The sequence below is a fragment of the Oncorhynchus gorbuscha genome, linkage group LG05 (genome assembly GCF_021184085.1).
Source record: "Oncorhynchus gorbuscha isolate QuinsamMale2020 ecotype Even-year linkage group LG05, OgorEven_v1.0, whole genome shotgun sequence".
Lineage (NCBI taxonomy): Eukaryota > Metazoa > Chordata > Actinopteri > Salmoniformes > Salmonidae > Oncorhynchus > Oncorhynchus gorbuscha.
The window spans coordinates 90,564,652-90,591,850 of record NC_060177.1 but is presented as its reverse complement, the minus strand read 5'-3'; the positions used below and the strand labels follow the sequence as shown (position 1 = coordinate 90,591,850).

Below are 27,199 nucleotides of genomic sequence, written 5' to 3'. Positions count from 1 at the left end.
CACACACACACACACACACACACACACACACACACACACACACACACACACACACACACACACACACACACACACACACACACACACACACACACACACACACACACACACACAGGCACACTGGATACGGCAGCATTACTCAGATGCATAATAGATATATCACAGTTGTTATCAGACTGTGTCGACTTGTGGAGGACAGATTAGACTGTAACACCTTAGAAATGTCTCCTGTTCGATCTGCTGAACCGACTGCTTTAGACGGGGAGAGAGGAGAAGGGAGGGGAAACTATGTGGGAGAGAAAGGAGAAGAAAGAGAGAGCTACGTAAAGGAGGAGAGAGGAGGAGAAAGAGAGAGCTATGTGGGACACGAGTGGAGGATGATTGGAGGAGAGAGAGGGCGCTATGTGGGGGAGAATGGGGGCGACAGAGAGAGCTGTGTGGGGGATGAGTGGGGGAGAGAGAGATGAGGGAGCTATGTGGGGGGAGAACAGGGGCAAGAGAGAGAGAGCTGTGTGGGGTATGAGTGGGGGAGAGAGAGGGAGCTATGTGGGGGGAGAACGGGGGCAAGAGAGAGAGAGCTGTGTGGGGTATGAGTGGGGGAGAGAGAGGGCGCTATGTGGGGGGACAACGGGGGCGACAGAGAGATGAGGGAGCTATGTGGGATGAGTGGGGGAGACAGAGAGATGAGGGAGCTATGTGGGATGAGTGGGGGCGACAGAGAGATGAGGGAGCTATGTGGGAAGAGTAGGGGCGACAGAGAGATGAGGGAGCTATGTGGGATGAGTGGGGGAGACAGAGAGATGAGGGAGCTATGTGGGATGAGTGGGGGAGACAGAGAGATGAGGGAGCTATGTGGGATGAGTGGGGGCGACAGAAAGATGAGGGAGCTATGTAAAACCTTTATGGGGAAATTATACCAGACCATCCCATTCCTCCGTTCTATTTAAAACCCTGAGGCGTTATCCTATAAAAAGACCTTCTATGTGAGCCGACTGTCATCACATTATCTCCTACTACGCCAATAAATCAACAAAGGGCAAACTATGCAAATCCACCGGTACACAATCGGTTTTTAAAAAAGGAGCATATTAACGGCAAATATATGGCACTTGGACCCCTCATGGACGTCGCCACGGAAACTTCAATCTGAAGTGGAGAGAGCAGTTACCAGGGCGTTATTAAATATGACAGTCTGATTTGGAACCTTTAAAAAAAAGGTACAATCTGTGATTTTGTGTTTCAGAAATATGGCAGCCCCGCCACCTGAATTTGTTATGCAGAAGAAGGATGTGGGGAAATATAAAGCTCTGGTAGATTCACACAGTCCTCTAGATAAACGGACTGGCAGTCAGTCATCATGAATTAAAAAAACAACCATTGTACAGAATCCCAGATAGTACCTTTAAGTAAATATAGGTGTAGATGTGTAGAGCCCCATCAGTCATCAGGGTCATATCATATTTATGTAAACCTTTATTTAACCAGGCAAGTCAGTTAAGAACAAATTGTTATTTTAAATGACGGCCTAGGAACAGTGGGTTAACAGCCTGTTCAGGGGCAGAACAACAGATTTGTACCTTGTCAGGTCGGGGGTTTGAGCTTGCAACCTTCCGGTTACTAGTCCAACGTTCTAACCACTAGGCTACCTGCTGGTTACTAGTCCAACACTCTAACCACTAGGCTACCTGCTGGTTACTAGTCCAATGCTCTAACCACTAGGCTACCTGCTGGTTACTAGTCCAACGTTCTAACCACTAGGCTACGTGCTGGTTACTAGTCCAACGCTCTAACCACTAGGCTACCTGCTGGTTACTAGTCCAACACTCTAACCACTAGGCTACCTGCTGGTTACTAGTCCAACGCTCTAACCACTAGGCTACCTGCTGGTTACTAGTCCAACGTTCTAACCACTAGGCTACCTGCTGGTTACTAGTCCAACACTCTAACCACTAGGCTACCTGCTGGTTACTAGTCCAACGCTCTAACCACTAGGCTACCTGCTGGTTCCTAGTCCAACACTCTAACCACTAGGTTACCTGCTGGTTACTAGTCCAACGTTCTAACCACTAGGCTACCTGCTGGTTACTAGTCCAACGTTCTAACCACTAGGCTACCTGCTGGTTACTAGTCCAACGCTCTAACCACTAGGCTACCTGCTGGTTACTAGTCCAACGTTCTAACCACTAGGCTACCTGCTGGTTACTAGTCCAACGTTCTAACCACTAGGCTACCCTGCCGCCCCATATGATTACTGTAAGTATGTTGTGTATGAACCAAACTAACTTAATGGTGAATCTAGGCTACCTGCTGGCTGTCCAACGCTAGGCTAGCTGGCTACGTTCTAACCACTAGGCCCTGCTGGTTATTAGTCCAACGCTCTAACCACTAGGCTACCTGCTGGTTCCTAGTCCAACACTCTTTTGCTGGTTACTAGTCCAACGTTTTAGGCTACCAGCTGGTTACTAGTCCAACGTTTAACCACTGAGCGCCCCATATGATTACTGTAAGTATGTTGTGGAACCAAACCTGAAAGAGGATGGGCTATTTTTGTGGGTTTTGAAAGAGGATGGGTTGTGGGTTTTGACGAGAGGGCTTGGTCACTCACTGGCCAATCAAGGCGTTCCATATGGATTAATACTGCATGCGTTTGTCTCAATTTCTGTAGGTTATTCATGGTCTTTGGATTCTCATGATCACTGATGAGATGGTTCTCCATTACACTGTTGTTCAGTGATTATTAATTACCATTAATATCTATCTATTTATTATGTTCCTGGTCACTATTACTCCTGTTTACATGTATATATTAGTATCTATCTATTTATCCTGTTACTGGTCACTATTACTCCTGTTTACATGTATATATTAGTATCTATTTATCCTGTTACTGGTCACTATTACTCCTGTTTACATGTATATATTAGTATCTATCTATTTATCCTGTTACTGGTCACTATTACTCCTGTTTACATGTATATATTAGTATCCATTTATCCTGTTACTGGTCACTAGTACTCCTGTTTACATGTATATATTAGTATCTATCTATTTATCCTGTTACTGGTCACTATTACTCCTGTTTACATGTATATATTAGTATCTATCTATTTATCCTGTTACTGGTCACTATTACTCCTGTTTACATGTATATATTAGTATCTATCTATTTATCCTGTTACTGGTCACTATTACTCCTGTTTACATGTATATATTAGTATCTATCTATTTATCTTGTTACTGGTCACTAGTACTCCTGTTTACATGTATATATTAGTATCTATTTATCCTGTTACTTGTCACTAGTACTCCTGTTTACATGTATATATTAGTATCTATTTATCTTGTTACTGGTCACTAGTACTCCTGTTTACATGTATATATTAGTATCTATTTATCCTGTTACTGGTCACTATTACTCCTGTTTACATGTATATATTAGTATCTATCTATTTATCTTGTTACTGGTCACTATTACTCCTGTTTACATGTATATATTAGTATCTATTTATCCTGTTACTGGTCACTAGTACTCCTGTTTACATGTATATATTAGTATCTATCTATTTATCCTGTTACTGGTCACTATTACTCCTGTTTACATGTATATATTAGTATCTATCTATTTATCTTGTTACTGGTCACTAGTACTCCTGTTTACATGTATATATTAGTATCTATTTATCTTGTTACTGGTCACTAGTACTCCTGTTTACATGTATATACTAGTATCTATTTATCCTGTTACTGGTCAATATTACTCCTGTTTACATGTATATATTAGTATCTATCTATTTATCCTGTTACTGGTCACTATTACTCCTGTTTACATGTATATATTAGTATCTATCTATTTATCTTGTTACTGGTCACTAGTACTCCTGTTTACATGTATATATTAGTATATATTTATCTTGTTACTGGTCACTAGTACTCCTGTTTACATGTATATACTAGTATCTATTTATCCTGTTACTGGTCAATATTACTCCTGTTTACATGTATATATTAGTATCTATCTATTTATCCTGTTACTGGTCACTATTACTCCTGTTTACATGTATATATTAGTATCTATTTATCCTGTTACTGGTCACTATTACTCCTGTTTACATGTATATATTAGTATCTATCTATTTATCCTGTTACTGGTCACTATTACTCCTGTTTACATGTATATATTAGTATCTATTTATCCTGTTACTGGTCACTAGTACTCCTGTTTACATGTATATATTAGTATCTATTTATCCTGTTACTGGTCACTATTACTCCTGTTTACATGTATATATTAGTATCTATTTATCCTGTTACTGGTCACTATTACTCCTGTTTACATGTATATATTAGTATCTATTTATCTTGTTACTGGTCACTATTACTCCTGTTTACATGTATATATTAGTATCTATTTATCCTGTTACTGGTCACTATTACTCCTGTTTACATGTATATATTAGTATCTATCTATTTATCCTGTTACTGGTCACTATTACTCCTGTTTACATGTATATATTAGTATCTATTTATTTATCCTGTTACTGGTCACTAGTACTCCTGTTTACATGTATATATTAGTATCTATCTATTTATCCTGTTACTGGTCACTAGTACTCCTGTATACATGTATATATTAGTATCTATCTATTTATCCTGTTACTGGTCACTATTACTCCTGTTTACATGTATATATTAGTATCTATTTATCCTGTTACTGGTCACTATTACTCCTGTTTACATGTATATATTAGTATCTATCTATTTATCCTGTTACTGGTCACTATTACTCCTGTTTACATGTATATATTAGTAACTATTTATCCTGTTACTGGTCACTATTACTCCTGTTTACATGTATATATTAGTATCTATTTATTATGTTCCTGGTCACTATTACTCCTGTTTACATGTATATATTAGTATCTATCTATTTATCCTGTTACTGGTCACTATTACTCCTGTTTACATGTATATATTAGTATCTATTTATCCTGTTACTGGTCACTATTACTCCTGTTTACATGTATATATTAGTATCTATCTATTTATCCTGTTACTGGTCACTATTACTCCTGTTTACATGTATATATTAGTATCTATTTATTATGTTCCTGGTCACTATTACTCCTGTTTACATGTATATATTAGTATCTATCTATTTATCCTGTTCCTGGTCACTAGTACTCCTGTTTACATGTATATATTAGTATCTATCTATTTATCCTGTTACTGGTCACTATTACTCCTGTTTACATGTATATATTAGTATCTATTTATTATGTTCCTGGTCACTATTACTCCTGTTTACATGTATATATTAGTATCTATCTATTTATCCTGTTCCTGGTCACTAGTACTCCTGTTTACATGTATATATTAGTATCTATCTATTTATCCTGTTCCTGGTCACTAGTACTCCTGTTTACATGTATATATTAGTATCTATCTATTTATCCTGTTACTGGTCACTATTACTCCTGTTTACATGTATATATTAGTATCTATTTATTATGTTCCTGGTCACTATTACTCCTGTTTACATGTATATATTACCACTAGTATATTACCATAAGTATTCAGCCCCGTTTACATGTATACATCTCAAGGATGATCAATGGAAACAGGATGCACCTGAGCTCAATGTCGAGTCTCATAGCAAAGGGCCTGAATACCTATGTAAATTAGGTGATTTCTGTTTTGATTTTGTCAAATTATGATGTCATTATGGGGTATTATGATGTCATTATGGGGTATTGTGATGTCATTGTGGGGTATTATGATGTCATTATGGGGAATTGTGTGTAGATTGATGAGGTAAAAAAGTATGTTATCAATTTTAGAACGAGACTGTAACGTAACAAAATAAGGAAAAGGTCAAGGGGTCTGAACACTGTCCAAATATACTGTATACAGTTGAAGTCAGAAGTTTACATAAACTTAGGTTGGAGTCATTAAAACACAAATTTCTTGTTTTAACAAACTATAGATTTGGCAAGTCGGTTAGGACATCTACTTTGTGCATGACACAAGTCATTTTTCCAACAATTGTGTACAGACAGACAGATCATTTCACTTATAATTCACTGTATCACAATTCCAGTGGTTCAGAAGTTTACATACACTTAGTTGAGTGTGTCTTTAAAGAACTTTCCAGAAAATGATGTTGTGGCTTAAGAAGATTCTGATAGGCTAATTGACATCATTTGAGTCACATTATGGGAAAATATAAAGAAATCAGCCAAGACCACAGAAAAAAACAATCCTTAGGAGCAATTTCCAAATGCCACGTTCATCTGTACAAACAATATTATGCAAGTATAAACATCATGGGACCACGCAGCCGTCATACCGCTCAGGAAGGAGACGCGTTCTGTCTCCTAGAGATGAACATACTTTGGTGAGAAAAGTGTAAATCAATCCCAGAACAACAGCAAAGGACCTTGTGAAGATGCTGGAGGAAACAGGTACAAAAGTATCGATATCCACAGTAAAAACAAGTCCTATATCAACATGACCTGAAAGGCCACTGAGCAAGGAAGAAGCCACTGCTCCAAAACTGACATAAAAAAGCCAGACTATGGTTTGCAACTGCACATGGGGACAAAGATCGTACTTTTTGGAGAAATGTCCTCTGGTCTGATGACACAAAAATATAATTGTTTGGCCATAATGACCATCGTTATATTTGGTGCACTTCACAAAATAGATGGCATCATGAGGAAGGAACATTATGTGGATATATTGAAGCAACATCTCAAGACATCAGTCAGGAAGTTAAAGCTTGGTCGCAAATGGGTCTTCCAAATAGACAATGACCCAAAGCATACTTCCAAAGTTGTGGCAAAATGGCTTAAGGACAACAAAGCCAAGGTATTGAAGTGGCCATCCCAAAGTCCTGACCTCAATCCTATAGAAAATGTGTGGACAGAACTGAAAAAGCGTATGCGAGCAAGGAGGCCTACAAACCTGACTCAGTTACACCAGCTCTGTCAGGAGGAATGGACCAAAACTCACCCACCTTATTGTGGGAAGCTTGTGGAACGCTACCCAAAACTTTGATCAAAGTTAAACAATTTAAAGGCAATGCTACCAAATACTAATTGAGTGTATGTAAACTTCTGACCCACTGGGAAAGTGATGAAAGAAATAAAAGCTGAAATAAATCATTCTCTACTATTATTCTGACATTTCACATTCTTAAAATAAAGTGGTGATCCTAACTGACCTAAGACTGGGAATTTTTACTTGGATTAAATGTCAGGAATTGTGAAAAACTGAGTTTAAATGTATTTGGCTAAGGTGTATGTAAACTTCCGACTTCAACTATAGCTGACCCTGTATATAGCTGACCCTGTATATAGCTGATCCTGTATATAGCTGACCCTGAATATAGCTGACCCTGTATATAGCTGACCCTGTATATAGCTGACCCTGTATATAGCCGACCCTGTATATAGCCGACGCCTTTCTAATCGACCTGGCCCGGTATCCTGGAAGGACATTGACCTCATCCCGTCAGTTGAGGATGCCTGGTCATTCTTTAAAAGTAACTTCCTCACCATTTTAGATAAGCATGCTCCGTTCAAAAAATGCAGAACTGGTTCACTCCAGACCTGACTGCCCTCGACCAGCACAAAAACATCCTGTGGCGGACTGCAATAGCATCGAAAAGTCCCCGCGATATGCAACTGTTCAGGGAAGTCAGGAACCAATACACGCAGTCAGTCAGGAAAGCTAAGGCCAGCTTCTTCAGGCAGAATTTTGCATCTTGTAGCTCCAACTCCAAAAAGTTCTGGGACACTGTGAAGTCCATGGAGAACAAGAGCACCTCCTCCCAGCTGCCCACTGCACTGAGGCTAGGTAACACGGTCACCACCAATAAATCCATGATTATTGAAAACTTCAACAAGCATTTCTCAACGGTTGGCCATGCCTTCCGCCTGGCTACTCCAACCTTGGCCGACAGCTCCGCCCCCCCGCAGCTACTCGCCCAAGCATCTCCAGGTTCTCCTTTACCCAAATCCAGATAGCAGATGTTCTGAAAGAGCTGCAAAACCTAGACCCGTACACATCAGCTGGGCTTGACAATCTGGACACTATTTCTGAAACTATCCGCCGCCATTGTCGCAACCCCTATTACCAGCCTGTTCAACCTTTCTTTCATATCGTCTGAGATCCCCAAGGATTGGAAAGCTGCCGCAGTCATCCCCCTCTTCAAAGGGGGAGACACCCTGAACCCAAACTGTTACAGACCTAAATCCATCCTGCCCTGCCTATCTAAGGTCTTCGAAAGCCAAGTCAACAAACAGGTCACTGACCATCTCGAATCCCACCGTACCTTCTCTGTTGTGCAATCTGGTTTCCGAGCCGGTCACGGGTGCACCTCAGCCACGCTCAAGGTACTAAACGATATCATAACCGCCATCGATAAAAGACAGTACTGTGCAGCCGTCTTCATCGACCTTGCCAAGGTTTTCGACTCGGTCAATCACCATATTCTTATCGGCAGACTCAGTAGCCTCGGTTTTTCGGATGACTGCCTTGCCTGGTTCACCAATTACTTTGCAGACAGAGTTCAGTGTGTCAAATCGGAGGGCATGCTGTCCGGTCCTCTGGAAGTCTCTATGGGGGTGCCACAGGGTTCAATCCTCGGGCCGACTCTTTTTTCTGTATATATCAATGATGTTGCTCTTGCTGCGGGCGATTCCCTGATCCACCTCTACGCAGATGACACCATTCTATATACTTCCGGCCCGTCCTTGGACACTGTGCTATCTAACCTCCAAACGAGCTTCAATGCCATACAACACTCCTTCCGTGGCCTCCAACTGCTCTTAAACGCTAGTAAAACCAAATGCATGCATTTCAACCTATCGCTGCCTGCACCCGCACACCTGACCAGCATTACCACCCTGGATGGTTCCAACCTTGAATATGTGGACATCTATAAGTACCTAGATGTCTGGCTAGACTGTAACCTCTCCTTCCAGACTCATATCAAACATCTCCAATCGAAAATCAAATCAAGAGTCGGCTTTCTATTCCGCAACAAAGCCTCCTTCACTCATGCCGCCAAACTTACCCTAGTAAAACTGACTATCCTACCAATCTTCGACTTCGGCGATGTCATCTACAAAATTGCTTCCAACACTCTACTCAGCAAACTGGATGCAGTTTATCACAGTGCCATCCGTTTTGTCACTAAAGCACCTTATACCACCCACCACTGCGACTTGTATGCTCTAGTCGGCTGGCCCTCGCTACATATTCGTCGCCAGACCCACTGGCTCCAGGTCATCTACAAGTCCATGCTAGGTAAAGCTCCGCCTTATCTCAGTTCACTGGTCACTTTGGCAACACCCATCCGTAGCACGCGCTCCAGCAGGTGTATCTCACTGATCATCCCTAAAGCCAACACCTCATTTGGCCGCCTTTCGTTCCAGTTCTCTGCTGCCTGTGACTGGAACGAATTGCAAAAAAAAAAATCGCTGAAGTTGGAGACTTTTATTTCCCTCACCAACTTCAAACATCTGCTATCTGAGCAGCTAACCGATCGCTGCAGCTGTACATAGTCTATCGGCAAATAGCCCACCCATTTTTACCTACCTCATCCCCATACTGTTTTTATTTATTTACTTTTCTGCTCTTTTGCACACCAATATCTCTACCTGTACATGACCATCTGATCATTTATCACTCCAGTGTTAATCTGCAAAATTGTAATTATTCGCCTACCTCCTCATGCCTTTTGCACACAATGTATATAGACTCCCCTTTTTCTACTGTGTTATTGACTTGTTAATTGTTTACTCCATGTGTAACTCTGTGTTGTCTGTTCACACTGCTATGCTTTATCTTGGCCAGGTCGCAGTTGCAAATGAGAACCTGTTCTCAACTAGCCTACCTGGTTAAATAAAGGTGAAAAAAATTCAATAATAAAACTTCTTTTTTTTAAGCCGACCCTGTATATAGCCGACCCTGTATATAGCCGACCCTGTATATAGCCGACCCTGTATATAGCCGACCCTGTATATAGCCGACCCTGTATATAGCCGACCCTGTATATAGCCGACCCTGTATATAGCTGACTTTCTCTTCCGATTTTATTTCTTCAGTTTTTTTTGTCATACTATTTTGATATTTAATGTTGCAGTAAAGAAGGGCTTCCAAGGCATTTCAATGTACTTGTGCATGTGACAAATACAGCTTCCTTATTATACTCCAGTCAACAATCAAAACATTGGGTTGAACTAACAGTGTTTGTACAGTACTTCCTGTCCTCATTTACTATGTGAAGTCACTACTAGTCTTTCAAAACTGCTCATGAAAACGCTTAATAGAAAACAAAACGATGAGAAGTGGCTCTGACTTGTCTGGAACATTTGTCGTGAAGGAAAGAAACGGAAAGAAAGCTGAAAGCTGCACAGATGATCTCAAATCCTAGAAATCCGAGTGAGGAGCAACGAGGCCTGCTCGTACAGCAGCGTCCAATATTACATATCACTGGAGAGAATGCTCTGTGTTTCATTTGGACTCGAAACAATCTTTCAGCTGATCGATGCTTTGCAGCTCTGCGGATAGGAGGAGTTTCATGGGAGAATGTCCCGCCCACTACCGTCCGTCAATAGTGGCCATGTTGGAGGAAACAGACAGTACTGAGGAGACACGGCCATGTTGGAGGAAACGGACAGTACTGAGGAGACACGACCATGATGGAGGAAACAGACACAGTACTGAGGAGACACGACCATGATGGAGGAAACAGACAGTACTGAGGAGACACGGCCATGTTGGAGGAAACAGACACAGTACTGAGGAGACATGGCCATGTTGGAGGAAACAGACAGTACTGAGGAGACACGGCCATGTTGGAGGAAACAGACAGTACTGAGGAGACACGGCCATGTTGGAGGAAACAGACATAGTACTGAGGAGACACAGCCATGTTGGAGGAAACAGACACAGTACTGAGGAGACACGGCCATGTTGGAGGAAACAGACACAGCACTGAGGAGACACGGCCATGTTGGAGGAAACAGACACAGTACTGAGGAGACACAGCCATGTTGGAGGAAACAGACACAGTACTGAGGAGACACGGCCATGTTGGAGGAAACAGACAGTACTGAGGAGACACAGCCATGTTGGAGGAAACAGACATAGTACTGAGGAGACACGGCCATGTTGGTTGAAACAGACAGTACTGAGAAGACACAACCATGTTGGAGGAAACAGACACAGTACTGAGGAGACACGGCCATGTTGGAGGAAACAGACACAGTACTGAGGAGACACGACCATGTTGGAGGAAACAGACAGTACTGAGGAGACACGGCCATGTTGGAGGAAACAAACACAGTACTGAGGAGACACGGCCATGTTGGAGGAAACAGACAGTACTGAGGAGACACGGCCATGTTGGAGGAAACAGAGGAACAAGCACTTATTTGCACGTGCTCATGGCTCTTTCCATGCACCTCAATTTGAACGTCTGTCTCTTCCAGGAAAAGTAACTTCCATTAAAAATGGTTACCAAATAACTCGAAAATAAATTACCTTGAATCAGAACCCTTATTGTACATTTCTAGCGAATAAATGAACAAATAAATAAACAAAACAATGCAAACTTACTGAATTTACTATGCCTTTGAGTGCATGGAAGCCATCTTTGACAGGGAACACTTGATCTTTGGTGTCAGCCACCTCGGCTAGCTGTTGCTCGTCAAAGTCCTTGATACCAACACAGTACACTCGAGCACCGTAGGTCCTCGCAATGTTGGCCTGCATTAGAGAAAAAATACGAATAACTTTTGGATTTGGATATTAATGGCCAGTTTCTCGAATCCAGATTATGTTGAGTCATGGCCTAAAAAGCATTTAAATTAAGATTCCCTATTAAGCATTGGTTTTTAGTCCAACGCCATGTTTAATCTGTGTGTCTGGAAAAAAAAAAATAATCTTGAACTAACAAACGTGAAAAGATAAACGTAGTTTTTTGAATAAAATCAAGCTCACCTCTTCAACTGTTAATTGATGTATGAAGACCTCTAGCTTTCCGTCTGTCAGAGCTATGATGATGCTGGAGGACTTGGTGGTTTGGGATTTGATTTGATTGTTTGCCTTTAGGTTCAAACACAAGAGGTATGAATAAACAGAGATATGGGATTATGAATGAGTAAGAACAAACTGTACAGAGATGAGGTCAATTTCGTTTAAAAATCAGTCAATTTAGCCAGGAAGTTAACAGAAATTCCAACTCTGATTTCAGTTTTCCTCAATGCTCCATGCTTTCAAAGGGGCGGCAGGTCATCTAGTGGTTAGAGCGTTGAGCCAATAACCCGAAACATTGCTAGATCAAATCCCTGAGTTGACAAGGTACAAATCTGACGTTCTGCCCCTGAACAAGGCAGTTAACCCACTGTTCCTAGGCCGTCATTGTAAATAAGAATCTGTTCTTAACTTCTTATGGCTGGGGGCAGTATTGAGTAGCTTGGATGAATAAGGTGTCCAGAGGTGCCCAGAGTAAACTGCCTGCTACTCAGTCCCAGAACTAAGATATGCATAGTATTAGTATATTTGGATATAAAACACTCTGAGGTTTCTAAAACTGTTCAAATGATGTCTGAGTATAACAGAACTCATATGGCAGGCAAAAACCTGAGGAAAAATCCAACCAGGAAGCGGAACATCTGAGGTTTGTAGTTTTTCAACTCATTACCTATTGAAGATACAGTGGGATATTGTTCATATTCCACTAGATTTCAACAGTCTTTAGAACCCTGTTTGAGGCTTCTACTGTGAAGTGGGGGAGAATAAGAGGAGAATGAGTCAGAGGTCTGCCAGAGAGCAGCGAGCTGGCCACGCACGTTCACGTGAGAGTTAGCTCTGTTCCAATGCATTTCTACAGACAAAGGAATTCTCCGGTTGGAACATTATTGAAGATTTATGTTAAAAACATCCTAAAGATTGATTCTATACATCATTTGACATGTTTCTACGGACTGTAACGGAACTTATTGACTTTTCGTCTGCTAATAGTGATCGAGCGTCATGAATTTGGATTTTGAACTGAATGCGCTAACAAAAGGAGGTATTTGGACATAAATGATGGACATTATCGAACAAAACAAACATTTATTGCGGAACTGGGATTCCTGGGAGTGCATTCTGATGAAGATCATCAAAGTGAATATTTATAATGCTATTTCTGACTTCTGTTAACTACACAACATGGCGGATATACGTTTGGGTCATTTTGGTCTCTGAGCGCTGTACTCAGATTATTGCATGGTGTGCTTTTTCCGTAAAGCTTTTTTGAAATCTAAAGCGGTTGCATTAAGGAGAAGTATTTCTATAATTCCATGCATAATAGTTGTATCTTTAATCACTGTTTATTTAGAGTATTTCTGTAAATTGATGTGGCTCTCCGCAAAATCACCGGATATTTTGGAACTACTGAACGTAACGCGCCAATGTAAACTGAGATTTGTTTTACACAAATATGAACTTTATCGAACAAAACATACATGTATTGTGTAACATGATGTCCTGAGTGTCATCTGATGAAGATCATCAAAAGTTAGTGATTAATTAATTTATATTTCTGCTTTTTGTGACTCCTCTCTTTGGCTGGAAAAATGGCTGTGTTTTTCTGTGACTTGGCTCTGACCTAACATAATCGTTTGGTTTGCTTTCGCTGTAAAGCCTTTTTGAAATCGGACACTGTGGTGTGATTAACAAGAAGTGTATCTTTAAAATAGTGTAAAATACTTGTATGTTTGAGGAGTTTTAATTATGGGATTGTTGTTGTTTTGAATTTGGCGCCCTGTACTTTCACTGGCTGTTGTCATATCGATCCCGTTACCGGATTCTCACTGACTTGCCCAGTTGAATAAAGGAAAATTGGACTTAGATTTTAAGTTCATTTCCTGAATCAATTGACTATAATTTAAATGGAATTGACCCCAACCCTGTACAGTATGTCTGCAGAATAGAAATTCAGACCTAACCGTTTAATATTCCCTTTATATTAAAGGTGTTGGGGGCCAGCAACCGAAAGGTCGCTGGTTTGAATCCCACAGCCGTCAAGGTAAAAAAATCTGCCATTCAGCCCTTGATCAAGGCAGTTAATCCCCAACAACAACTGTTCCCCGGGCACTGATAACGCGGACGGCGATTAAGGAAGGCCCGAGCACCACTCTGATTCAGTAGTGTAACTGACTGGGTATCGCCTTTCACTCTGGTCTAAAGTAGTGCACTATATAGGGAATAGGGTGCCATTTGGGACTCTGCCTAGGAGTTAGAAGTGTTTATTTAGATCACTTGGAGGCACCTGAATTGCTCCCCATCTAAACAGGGCTCAGTGCCAAACTGATAAAACACACCAATGCCTAGCGGACAAGTAAAGACAAGGCTAGCACAGTATGTACCTGTTACGAGCATAACATGGGGGATATGCTTTACAGTACTGAAGGCTTCTCTAGTGAGGTGAAGTCGTTTTCAAATGCGGTCATGTCATTAGTACAGTAGTTTTGACTGGTTAGGTTTGGTTAGGTTTAGAGTAGGTTTAGGGTTAGGTTCAGGATTAGGTTTAGGGTTAGGGATAAGAGTAGGTTTAGGGTTAGGTTAAGAGTAGGTTTAGGATTAGGTTTAGAGTAGGTTTAGGGTTAGGCTTCGAGTAGGTTTAGGTTTAGAGTAGGTTTAGGTTTAGACTAGGTTTAGGGTTAGGTTTAGAGTAGGTTTAGGATTAGGGATAGAGTAGGTTTAGGGTTAGGGTAAGAGTAGGTTTAGGGTCAGGTTTAGGGTTAGGTTTAGAGTAGGGTTAGGGTTAGGTTTAGAGTAGGTTTAGGGATAGGTTTAGTGTTAGGTTTAGAGTAGGTTTAGGGTTAGGTTTACAGTAGGTTTAGGGTTAGGCTTAGAGTAGGGTTATGGTTAGGTTTAGAGTAGGGTTAGGGTAAGGTTTAGGGTTAGGTTTAGAGTAGGTTTAGGTTAAGAGTTGGGTTTGGAGTAGAGTTAGGTTTGGAGTAGGTTTTGGGTAAGGTTTAGGGTTAGGTTTAGGGTTAGGTTTAATGTAGGTTTAGGGTTAGGTTTAGAGTCAGGGATAGAATAGAATAGGTTTAAGGTTAGGTTAAGAGTAGGTTTAGGGTCAGGTTTAGGGTTAGGTTTAGAGTAGGTTTAGGGTTAGGTTTAGGGTTAGGCTTAGGGTTAGGTTTAGAGTAGGTTTAGGGTCAGGTTTAGGGTTAGGGTTAGGGTTAGGGTTAGAGTAGGTTTAGGGTTAGGGATAAGAGTAGGTTTAGGGTTAGGTTAAGAGTAGGTTTAGGATTAGGTTTAGAGTAGGTTTAGGGTTAGGCTTCGAGTAGGTTTAGGTTTAGAGTAGGTTTAGGTTTAGACTAGGTTTAGGGTTAGGTTTAGAGTAGGTTTAGGATTAGGGATAGAGTAGGTTTAGGGTTAGGTTAAGAGTAGGTTTAGAGTTAGGTTTAGGGTTAGGTATGGGTTAGGGTTAGGGTAAGAGTAGGTTTAGGGTTAGGCTTAGAGTAGGTTTAGGGTCAGGTTTAGGGTTAGGTTTAGAGTAGGGTTAGGGTTAGGTTTAGAGTAGGTTTAGGGTTAGGTTTACAGTAGGTTTAGGGTTAGGTTTACAGTAGGTTTAGGGTTAGGCTTAGAGTAGGGTTATGGTTAGGTTTAGAGTAGGGTTAGGGTTAGGTTTAGAGTAGGTTTAGGTCTAGTAGATATTTAGTGTAACATCTATAAAGAATCTACTGGAGACTATCCAATGTAGGTGTTACCCATACTGCACCTCTTTAATTCCTTCGTGCATGTAGGTCTCCCCTGCAGGCTTCACCTCTCTCAGTCTCTCCAGGCCTTCCTGGATTTCATATCTTCAAACAAAAAGACATCAATTCACTATCCAACATGTTCTGATACGGTGGGTGTGTTTGCTATTGGATAAGCATATAAATAGCCATTGGGGACTGTCATGACTAAACTTCAATTAAATGAGTCAGATTTAAAAACCTGCCAGGAATACACTAATGCTTTAGTACTTTAGTTACAGCAATAACATGTACTGTGATCCTTTATGATGTGTTACTACAAGGTGTATTACATGTTATTATCAATAGAGCAATATAATACCTGTCTCCAGTGAGAGGTAACATCACTTTGGCTGAAGATGAGAACACTATAAAGGAGACCCTCATGCTGGGGCTGGAAAGAAACAAAACAGTAGTGGACAAAACATTAAGAACACCCACTCTTTCAATGACAGACTGACCAGGTAAATCCTGGGTCTTCCTTTCCTGTGGCGGTCCTCGTGAGAGACAGTTTCATCATAGCACTTGATGGTTTTTGCGACTGCTCTTGAAGAAACATTAAAATTTCTTAAAATTGTCCGTATTGACTGACCTTCATGTCTTAAAGTAATGATGGACTGACCTTCATGTCTTATAGTAATGATGGACTGACCTTCATGTCTTAAAGTAATGATGGGCTGTCGTTTCTCTTTGCTTGTTTGACCTGTTCTTGCCATAATATGGACTTGGTCTTTTACTAAATAGGGTTATCTACTCTATACCACCCTTACCTTGTCACAACTGATTGGCTCAAACACATTAAGAAGCAAAGAAATTCTATAAATTAACTTTTAACAAGGCACACCTGTTGATTGAAATGCATTGCAGGTGTACCTCATGAAGCTGGTTGAGAGAATGCCAAGAGTTTGCAAAGCTGTCATCAAGGCAAAGGGTGGCTAATTTGAATAATCTCAAATCAAATATATTTTGAGTTGTTTAACACTTTTTTGGTTACTACATGATTCCATATGTCTTATTTCAGTAGGTGTGTCCATAATGTTGACTGTAACTGTATATCAACAGTAGCTTTTAGTGTTGTATACTTTCTACACTAAATTAAAAATGACAATTTAATTAATTAATTACACATCCTTTTTCCAATGAGACTGCACAGTAATACAACTCAGAATCTCAATGACATGAGAAAAACAGCATGAGATATATAGTTATTGAATAGGCTGTCGAGCATGCTGACCATACTGCTCGAAATAAAATGTACACATTCATGTTACTCAATCATCGCACCAACAGCGCTTGCTCGCGCTCGTCAACGACAGTCTGCGTAGCCAGGCTCTAAAATAGAACTTGGTTTTATTTGTGATGCTTGATGCGCTGCAAGTCCCGCCTCTCCCATCCCCTCATTGTTTTTTTGGAACATATACCCACGTGGGTGATTTAAAAGATGAACTGAAGATCCACACTACAGTCCAGTTGGTGGTGGTAATGCACCTTAAAGTTGGTTTCCAACCGCCATGTAAAGTCTAAAGAAGAAGAAGCCTGAAGGAGGAGAGATTTCTAAACATACTCGCTTTACCCTTTTATCTGTGGGATTGTTAGAGGACCTTGTGCATTTCAGGTAAAATAACAACCCAATGTTTATATCCCAGGACAAATTAGCTAGCAATTGCAATGTAGCTAGCTAAATGTCCATAAATGTTTGCTTTTTGACCTGTCCCCAAACTAATATATTTGGATCGGAGTTCGTATTGATATTTCTACCTGCGTGTCCTGATCGCGTCTGGTGAGCGTGGACAAAATAAACATGCACGCCAGCGATCTGGTCAGCATGTAAGTGTAAAGACATTACTTCAGATGTGCAGTCTGACGAAAAGAAAACGATCAAAAAACGTTACATGGTATACAAGATACCAATACACTACATTGTATCACCTAATTTGAGTATGTGACTTAGGGGAGGATATGCTGTTCTCCTGCAGAAGGAGGAAGTGATGAGAGACAGGAAACAGGTTGTCATGGCAATGATACATCAATACACACACACACACAGCTAATCTCAAACAGTCTCAGGCAATCTCTGCCAGGCTCAGCTAATCTTAACTAATCTTAACTAGTCTGAACTTGTCTCAAATAGTCTTAACTAGTCTCAGCCAGTCTCAGCCTGTCTCAGCCAGTCTCAGCTAATCTTAACTAGTCTTAACTACTCTCAGCTTGTCTCAACCAGTCTCAGCTACTCTCAGCTTGTCACAACCAGTCTCATCCCGTCTCAGCTAGTCTTAACTACTCTCAGCTCGTCTCATCCAGTCTCAGCCAGTCTCATCCAGTCCTCCCCCAGTCTCATCCAGTCTTAACCAGTCTCATCCCGTCTCATCCAGTCTCATCCAGTCTCATCCAGTCCTCCCCCAGTCTCATCCAGTCTCATCCCGTCTCATCCAGTCTCATCCAGTCTCATCCAGTACTCCCCCCAGTCTCATCCAGTCTCAACCAGTCTCATCCAGTCTCATCCAGTCCTCCCCCACAGCACATCTTTACGCCACACGGCCATATCTGGCAAGGAAATACAGCAGCCATATAGATCACGTACTTCCTGAAGAAGTATTTATGGAACATGGCTGAGTAGTTTGTTTGAGGACATTGAGAATGTATTCTAGTCGTAACTGAGAAATGTCAAAGAATTTGTATCAGTTTTAACTTTAGACAGGTGATAGATTGGCTAGAATCACATCTGAACGATACAGATATTATTGATCTTATATATCTAGACTAACATCTGAGGCTAGACTGAAATATAAGCCTGTCATTTCAATTAAAACCTTCTCTGGTTCTCTCTTCCAACCAACACTGAATAAATCAAGAGCTTGCTTGCAATGCCAGACTGGGAGAAATCCGGAGAAAGGAAAAAAAAGAAGAGAAATCTCTCCAGTCTGCATGCTCCACATGGCAGAACAGAAGTGTTCTTGGTAAAGGAGCATTGTATAGCAGATTGTCCTCGCCTCTCAGTGTTCTTTTGCCTTACTGTACATTCCCTGTCTCCCTGCCTCTCCCTGGCCCATTCCGTGCAGACCGCCTGAGTTCAAATACTATTTGAAATCCTTTCATTCATTTAAAAATGCTTTATCTGTGCTTGACTAAGCTTGCCTGACTTAATGAACCAATAGAATAGTCCCAAAACTGTAAGCATCCGCCCATCTGGCGCTCTAGGCAGGCTAGAGCAAATGCTGAAAATATTTGAAACATGTCAAATACTACCCGAACCCAAGCCTTCTGGCCCATTCTGCGATCGGGAGGAGGGATAGATATCTATGTGTGGATCTGGTCCACCCCGGTTACAAATGGCCATTCTCACAGCCCAGAAGACTGATCCTCGCTGCCACCCACTCACACCTGGCCCATTTGCTATTTTCTTCATTTATGTTTGGCTGGGTCGATACCGTCTGGACTGGCACATAACATTTAGTTAACCGCCGTTGTTACGCAATCAAGTTTTCACTTTTCAATCAGGTGTGGCGTCATATGACTTTTGATTTAGTTTAGCAAAATATATCGACGCAAAGCGTTAAAAAGAGTGGCCAAGTACCGTTTTTTTAACGATTTCCCTCATTTGTGAACTCGCACCATTTCTCTGTCCTTCACATCCAAGTGCTGCTGCAGGCGCCGTGCATCTCTTGACCAATCTGATTCACAGAAATCGCAGGTCGTGCGGGCCTGGGCACAACGCACAAAGCTCAAGGCGCTCTCCCCTTTCCTCCGGTATTTATTTAACAAGCATGATAACACATCACTCCTGACAGACGCAATCAAAAACAAATCTACATAAATGTAGCAGCCTGTACACGTAAACAGTAGAGATCTGACATGCTGGACTGCATGGAAACAAGACTATATTTCAGTCTGATGAACTGTAATCTATTAACAACAGCAGCTGCATCAACTGGATTTGCCTCGGGACCGAAATTAAACCAGTTTGTCTCAGTCACGACTCAATATTTGCGTTGCGAAAAGAATCGACAAAATACAGTATGGAAAACTATTCTTAATACTATTTAACAAGTGAACAACATTCCCACCTCTCATGGCCAAAGATGACATTTTCCCCACATTCTTGATGAAGAACGTAAAAAATCAAATAAAACTCACTGGTTCGCTTAATATAAGTAATTTGAAATGATTTATACGTTTAATACTTAAGTATATTTTAGAAATTACATTTACTTTTGATACTTAAGTATAATTAAAACCCCAATACCTTTAGACTTTTACTCAAGTAGTATTTACTGGGTGACTACTGGGTGACTACTGGGTGACAACTGGGTGACTACTGGGTGACAACTGGGTGACTACTGGGTGACTACTGGGTGACAACTGGGTGACTACTGGGTGACTATTGAGTGACTACTGGGTGACTACTGGGTGACAACTGGGTGACTACTGGGTGACAACTTTTACTTCATTTTCTATTAATGTATCTTTACTTTTACTCAAGTATGAAAACTGGGTACTTTTTCCAACACTGTCTAGATTATATAAGAAAGCTGAAGATGTATTTAATATTATTGTTTTTACACATTTTTAACCTTTTGGGGGGGGGGCATGGACCTACCTCCATTAATTTATTTAAACCGGTAGCACGTTCGCCATAGTGAGGAGACCAAGGCGCAACGTGATAAGCGTATATCTTCTTTTAATGGAAGGAAGCACAAACACTGAACAAAGCTGACAAACCGCTATATCACACGAGTGCTGACATGCAACTACACATAGACAATAACACACCAAACCAAGATGGAAAATGGCAACCTAAGTAGGATCCTCAATCAGAGACAACGATAAACAGCTGTCTCTGATTGGGAACCAATTCAGGCCACCATAGACCTACAAATACCTAGACATACAAAAAACCCATAGATATAGATACCCCTAGACAAGACAAAAAACACACATACCACCCTCGTCACATCCTGACCTAACCAAAATAATAAAGAAAACAAAGATAACTAAGAAAACAAAGATAACTAAGAAAACAAAGATAACTAAGAAAACAAAGATAACTAAGAAAACAAAGATAACTAAGAAAACAAAGATAACTAAGGTCAGGGTGTGACAACCGGTCCTATGCCTACAATTCAATTTGGTTAACTGATCCTGTTCTGCTTTTATTCATTCAACAGAGGTTGAACATTGTGAACTTTCCACTATAATAGTTGGTAAATATACAAGGCTGTATCGGTTTAATGGACTGTGGTGAATTTGATTCGTGTTTTAGCTGGACAAAAGTCAGTTATAATAATATCCATTGTTATTATTGTAAAACTAAATGTATCCAAAGGATACATTTTAACAAACATATATCCAAACTACAGTCCAGCGTTGTCCCTTTTCCCAGACCACAGTTCATTTGTATAACATACAGTTACCATGTTTTGGGGGGAAAAACATACTCACCTCACAAATCGGTCTGTAAGGTTCTTCACAAAGGCATAAATTTCACCCCAGTCTTTAGAAACACTCCCTGACCTGCAACAGAAAACACCGTTAATATATACAGTAGAATATATACCATTTACCAAGACAATTTACAGTCTGTGATGAGTGAATAAATGTGAGCCCAGCAGGAATCAAAACCACAACCCTGGTGTTGTTAGCTTACCAACTGAGTCACAAGGGACTATATGTGGACCAACAGCTGATTTGCAGTGATGGTGATATAGTTTACAGTGATGGTGATATAGTATACAGTGATGGTGATATAGTTTACAGTGATGGTGATATAGTTTACAGTGATGGTGATATAGTTTACAGTGATGGTGATATAGTATACAGTGATGGTGATATAGTTTACAGTGATGGTGATATAGTTTACAGTGATGGTGATATAGTTTACAGTGATGGTGATATAGTTTACAGTGATGGTGATATAGTTTACAGTGATGGTGATATAGTTTACAGTGATGGTGATATAGTATACAGTGATGGTGATATAGTTTACAGTGATGTTGACATAGTTTACAGTGATGGTGATATAGTATACAGTGATGGTGATATAGTTCTGGTTACTGTACTGATAACACAAAGAGGGAGCCTTCTGCAGTGCATCAAAACATAGGTTTAACATTGAGGTGTGCTGCTGACTGTGCATAACATGAGTCAGCTGCATGTGTTCTAGACCAATGATTTAAGATTATATACACTGCTCAAAAAAATAAAAGGGAACACTAAAATAACACATCCTAGATCTGAATGAATGAAATATTCTTATTAAATACTTTTTTCTTTACATAGTTGAATGTGTAAAATAACACAAAAATTATCAATGGAAATCAAATGTATCAACCCATGGAGGTCTGGATTTGGAGTAACACTAAAATTAAAGTGGAAAACCACACTACAGACTGATCCAACTTTGTCCTTAAAACAAGTCAAAATGAGGCTCAGTAGTGTGTGTGGCCTCCACGTGCCTGTATGACCTCCCTACAGCGCCTGGGCATGCTCCTGATGAGGTGGCGGATGGTCTCCTGAGGGATCTCCTCCCAGACCAGGACTAAAGCATCCGCCAACTCCTGGACAGTCTGTGGTGCAACGTGGCGTTGGTGGATGGAGCGAGACATGATATCCCAGATGTGCTCAATTGGATTCAGGTCTGGGGAACGAGCGGGCCAGGCCATAGCATCAATGCCTTCCTCTTGCAGGAACTGCTGACACACTCCAGCCACATGAGGTCTAGCATTGTCTTGCATTAGGAGGAACCCAGGGCCAACCGCACCAGCATATGGTCTCACAAGGGGTCTGAGGATCTCATCTCGGTACCTAATGGCAGTCAGGCTACCTCTGGGGAGCACATGGAGGGCTGTGCGGCCACCCAAAGAAATGCCACCCCGCACCATGACTGACCCACTACCAAACCAGTCATGCTACCAAACCAGTCATGCTGGAGGATGTTGCAGGCAGCAGAACGTTCTCCACGGCGTCTCCAGACTCTGTCACGTCTGTCACATGTGCTCAGTGTGAACCTGTTTTCATCTGTGAAGAGCAAAGGGCACCAGTGGCGAATTTGCCAATCTTGGTGTTCTCTGGCAAATGCCAAACGTCCTGCACGGTGTGGGCTGTAAGCACAACCCCCACCTGTGGACGTCGGGCCCTCATAGCATCCTCATGGAGTCTGTTTCTGACTGTTTGAGCAGACACATGCACATTTATGGCCTGCTGGAGGTCATTTTTTTATACCGTATATGCCATTCAGCAGACAATTTTATCCAAATTGACTTATAATGCGTGCACAGGGTTGGTGAGTAACAGGGTGGGGAGTAACAGGTTGGGGAGTAACAGGGTGGGGAGTAACAGGTTGGGGAGTAACAGGGTGGGGAGTAACAGGTTGGGGAGTAACAGGGTGGGGAGTAACAGGGTGGGGAGTAACAAGGTGGGGAGTAACAGGGTTGGGGAGTAACAGGGTGGGGAGTAACAGGGTGGGGAGTAACAGGGTTGAGGAGTGACAGGGTTGGTGAGTAACAGGGTTGGTGAGTAACAGGGTGGGGAGTAACAGGTTGGGGAGTAACAGGTTGGGGAGTAACAGGTTGGGGAGTAACAGGGTTGAGGAGTAACAGGGTTGGTGAGTAACAGGGTGGGGAGTAACAGGGTTGGGGAGTAACAGGGTTGGTGAGTAACAGGGTGGGGAGTAACAGGTTGGGGAGTAACAGGTTGGGGAGTAACAGGTTGGGGAGTAACAGGGTTGGGGAGTAACAGGGTGGGGAGTAACAGGGTTGAGGCGTAACAGGGTTGGTGAGTAACAGGGTTGGTGAGTAACAGGGTTGGTGAGTAACAGGGTGGGGAGTAACAGGTTGGGGAGTAACAGGTTGGGGAGTAACAGGTTGGGGAGTAACAGGTTGGGGAGTAACAGGGTTGGTGAGTAACAGGGTGGGGAGTAACAGGGTTGGTGAGTAACAGGTTGGGGAGTAACAGGGTGGGGAGTAACAGGGTGGGGAGTAACAGGTTGGGGAGTAACAGGGTTGGGGAGTAACAGGTTGGGGAGTAACAGGGTGGGGAGTAACAGGGTGGGGAGTAACAGGTTGGGGAGTAACAGGTTGGGGAGTAACAGGGTTGGGGAGTAACAGGGTTGGGGAGTAACAGGGTGGGGAGTAACAGGTTGGGGAGTAACAGGTTGAGGAGTAACAGGGTTGGGGAGTAACAGGTTGAGGAGTAACATACACACTAGACTATGTTGTAGTTGTCCTGCATCCTCATGATAACTCCTCGTTGCTGCCCTGAGTTGAACTTGACCGTGATTCAACCGTCCTAATGATGATGTGTGTGTTGTTGGAATGTCCTCTAATTAAATTTAGACCAGCGTTATATATCATATAAGCAGGCAACCAGAACTAACCCATTTAACCTTTCAGCTGCTGAAACTAACGGACAAAACATATACAGGATTTGTTTTGAATCTAAAACACATTGGACACATTGTTATTGTTAAACTGTTATATTGTAGCACTGTAGCTACATTGTTTTTTTTTGTATCCATCCCTAAACTCAAGCAGCTACTCCTGTGAAACAGATTGTGATAGAACGTTTTACTTACCTATCTAAAACAAAGTATAAGTCGTAAGCTCCGTGGCAAGACGCTTCTTCTGCACGACAAGACCAAGCAAACAAACTCAGCAGAATTACGCCAGCTGTTACTGCTGTAGACGTCCAGTGGAATTTAGCGCGATGGCGTGTTTTCTCCTTCATTGTCAAGTTCAACGGTGTTGCCGTCGTGGGCCGCAAAGTAAACTTCTAAAGCGAAATTACACACTTATTATTCTAGCACATGAACAACAGGCCCAGTGAGTAAACTAAAAACGATTCGCACATCTGCAACGGTTGAGGAGCAAGATGTCAAAACGTCTACAAGCGCAACAATGATATATAGCCTTCTTGCAAAATAGAGGAAATAACAGAGCCCATGTCACCGACAGTATTTCCTAATGTCCTATGACCATTTTATCTCTTGTAACCTCAGCAAGTCTCAGCAAGTGTTGGGTCAATTCAATATTCCATTGCATAAAACTTCCCCGTAGGCTACACGAAGCAGCACACTCCCACGAAAAGTTAGGTTCATTCCAAAAGGCGCATGCGCCTGGTGAAAACAGATGTGGTAAAGTTGAGTGGGTCTCCGGGTGGTCGCAGTGCTGTCAGAGCGCAAGCACACACCCAACAGCTGCTGTAAGGTCTTTCAGGGGTTGGGGAAAGGGGAAAGGCAAAAGGCTATGTACAATTCAATCACCACAACATGTCTGTCCATAGTAGCCTAGTGGTTAGAGCATTGGACTAGTAAATTCAAACCCCTGAGCTGACAAGGTACAAATCTGTCATTCTCCCCCTGAACAGGCAGTTAACCCACTGTACAGGCCGTCTTTCAAAATAAGAGTTTGTTCTTGACTTTCCTAGTTAAATAAAGTTTTAAAAATAGTATATTGACAATTATTTAACAAAAGGTCGTTTTAAAGTGGGTGAATAGCCTATAATAATTTGCAGCCTAGTCTTTATCTAAAATGCCGTTTTTGGGTGGAGGAGAGTGAGGGCTACCAATTAAATATGAAAACATAGCCTAGGCCTACTGTCGATGCATCTTTTGTTATGCTGAATACAGCACCATCAAAACGAAAACCCAAATCCTGCTGTCACCAGTCCTCTATTTTTTACCCAACCACAAAGATATTTTTTTATGATTCATGAGATTGTAGCCTAAATCATGATTATGAAATAGTAAGTCGTTATTATGAGATAGTAAGTCATTATGAGATAGTAAGTCATTATTATGAGATAGTAAGTCATTATTTTGAGATAGTAAGTCATTATGAGATAGTAAGTCGTTATTATGAGGCAATGAGTCATTATTATGAGATAGTAAGTCATTATTATGAGATAGTTGGTCATTATTATGAGATAGTAAGTCATTATTATGAGATAGTAAGTCATTATGAGATAGTAAGTCATTATTATGAGATAGTAGGTCATTATTATGAGATAGTAAGTCATTATTATGAGATAGTAAGTCATTATGAGATAGTAAGTCATTATTATGAGATAGTAGGTCATTATTATGAGATAGTAAGTCATTATTATGAGATAGTAAGTCATTATGAGATAGTAAGTCATTATTATGAGATAGTAAGTCATTATGAGATAGTAAGTCATTATTATGAGATAGTAGGTCATTATTATGAGATAGTAAGTCATTATTATGAGATAGTAAGTCATTATTATGAGATAGTAAGTCATTATGAGATAGTAAGTCATTATGAGATAGTAAGTCATTATGAGATAGTAAGTCATTATTATGAGATAGTAAGTCATTATGAGATAGTAAGTCATTATTATGAGATAGTAAGTCATTATGAGATAGTAAGTCATTATTATGAGATAGTAAGTCATTATTATGAGATAGTAAGTCATTATTATGAGATAGGAAGTCATTATTATGAGATAGTAAGTCATTATTATGAGATAGTAAGTCATTATTATGAGATAGTAAGTCATTATTATGAGATAGTAAGTCATTATTATGAGATAGTAAGTCATTATGAGATAGTAAGTCATTATTAAGAGATAGTAAGTCATTATTATGAGATAGTAAGTCATTATTATGAGATAGTAAGTCATTATTATGAGATAGTAAGTCATTATGAGATAGTAAGTCATTATTATGAGATAGTAAGTCATTATTATGAGATAGTAAGTCATTATTATGAGATAGTAAGTCATTATGAGATAGTAAGTCATTATTATGAGATAGTAGGTCATTATGAGATAGTAAGTCATTATTATGAGATAGTAAGTCATTATTATGAGATAGTAAGTCATTATTATGAGATAGTAGGTCATTATTATGAGATAGTAGGTAATTTATATGAAATGGTGAGTCATTATTATGAAATAGGGTGTCATTATGAGATAGTAAGTCATTATTATGAGGAAATGAGTCATTATTATGAAATAGTAAGTCATTATTATGAGATAGTAAGTCATTATTATGAGATAGTAGGTCATTATTATGAGATAGTAGGTAATTTATATGAAATAGGGAGTCATTATTATGAAATAGGGTGTCATTATGAGATAGTAAGTCATTATTATGAGGAAATGAGTCATTATTATGAAATAGTAAGTCATTATTATGAGATATGTTTAGTTGATCTTTATCACATGAATCCAATGTGCACTTTGCATCAGGCGGTCCTCAACCTTCAAGGTTAACCTTATGTACAGTGCCCACGGAAAGTATTCAGACTCCTTGACTTTCTGCAGGTTTTGTTATGTTACATCCTTATTCTAAAATTGATTAAAATTGTAGTTTTTTTTCTCATCAATGCAACACATTACCCCATAATGACAAAGCAAAAATATGTTTTTAGATTTCT

General features: G+C 40.7%; 1 protein-coding gene across 1 annotated transcript in view; it reads right to left on the bottom strand.

Moving 5' to 3' along the window:
• The window catches only part of LOC124036648 (anthrax toxin receptor 2-like), a 158,304-nt gene extending 133,387 nt beyond the window's left edge, over positions 1–24,917 (bottom strand). The window contains exons 1-6 of the mRNA XM_046351471.1: positions 24,376–24,917; positions 21,246–21,317; positions 16,129–16,200; positions 15,791–15,872; positions 12,013–12,117; positions 11,629–11,778 (exon numbers count right to left, since the gene is read on the bottom strand). Of these exons, the coding sequence (XP_046207427.1) occupies positions 11,629–11,778; positions 12,013–12,117; positions 15,791–15,872; positions 16,129–16,200; positions 21,246–21,317; positions 24,376–24,527 (633 nt within the window). The 5' untranslated portion in view covers positions 24,528–24,917. The remainder of the gene's footprint in view (positions 1–11,628; positions 11,779–12,012; positions 12,118–15,790; positions 15,873–16,128; positions 16,201–21,245; positions 21,318–24,375) is intronic.
• Positions 24,918–27,199: the final 2,282 nt, after the last annotated feature.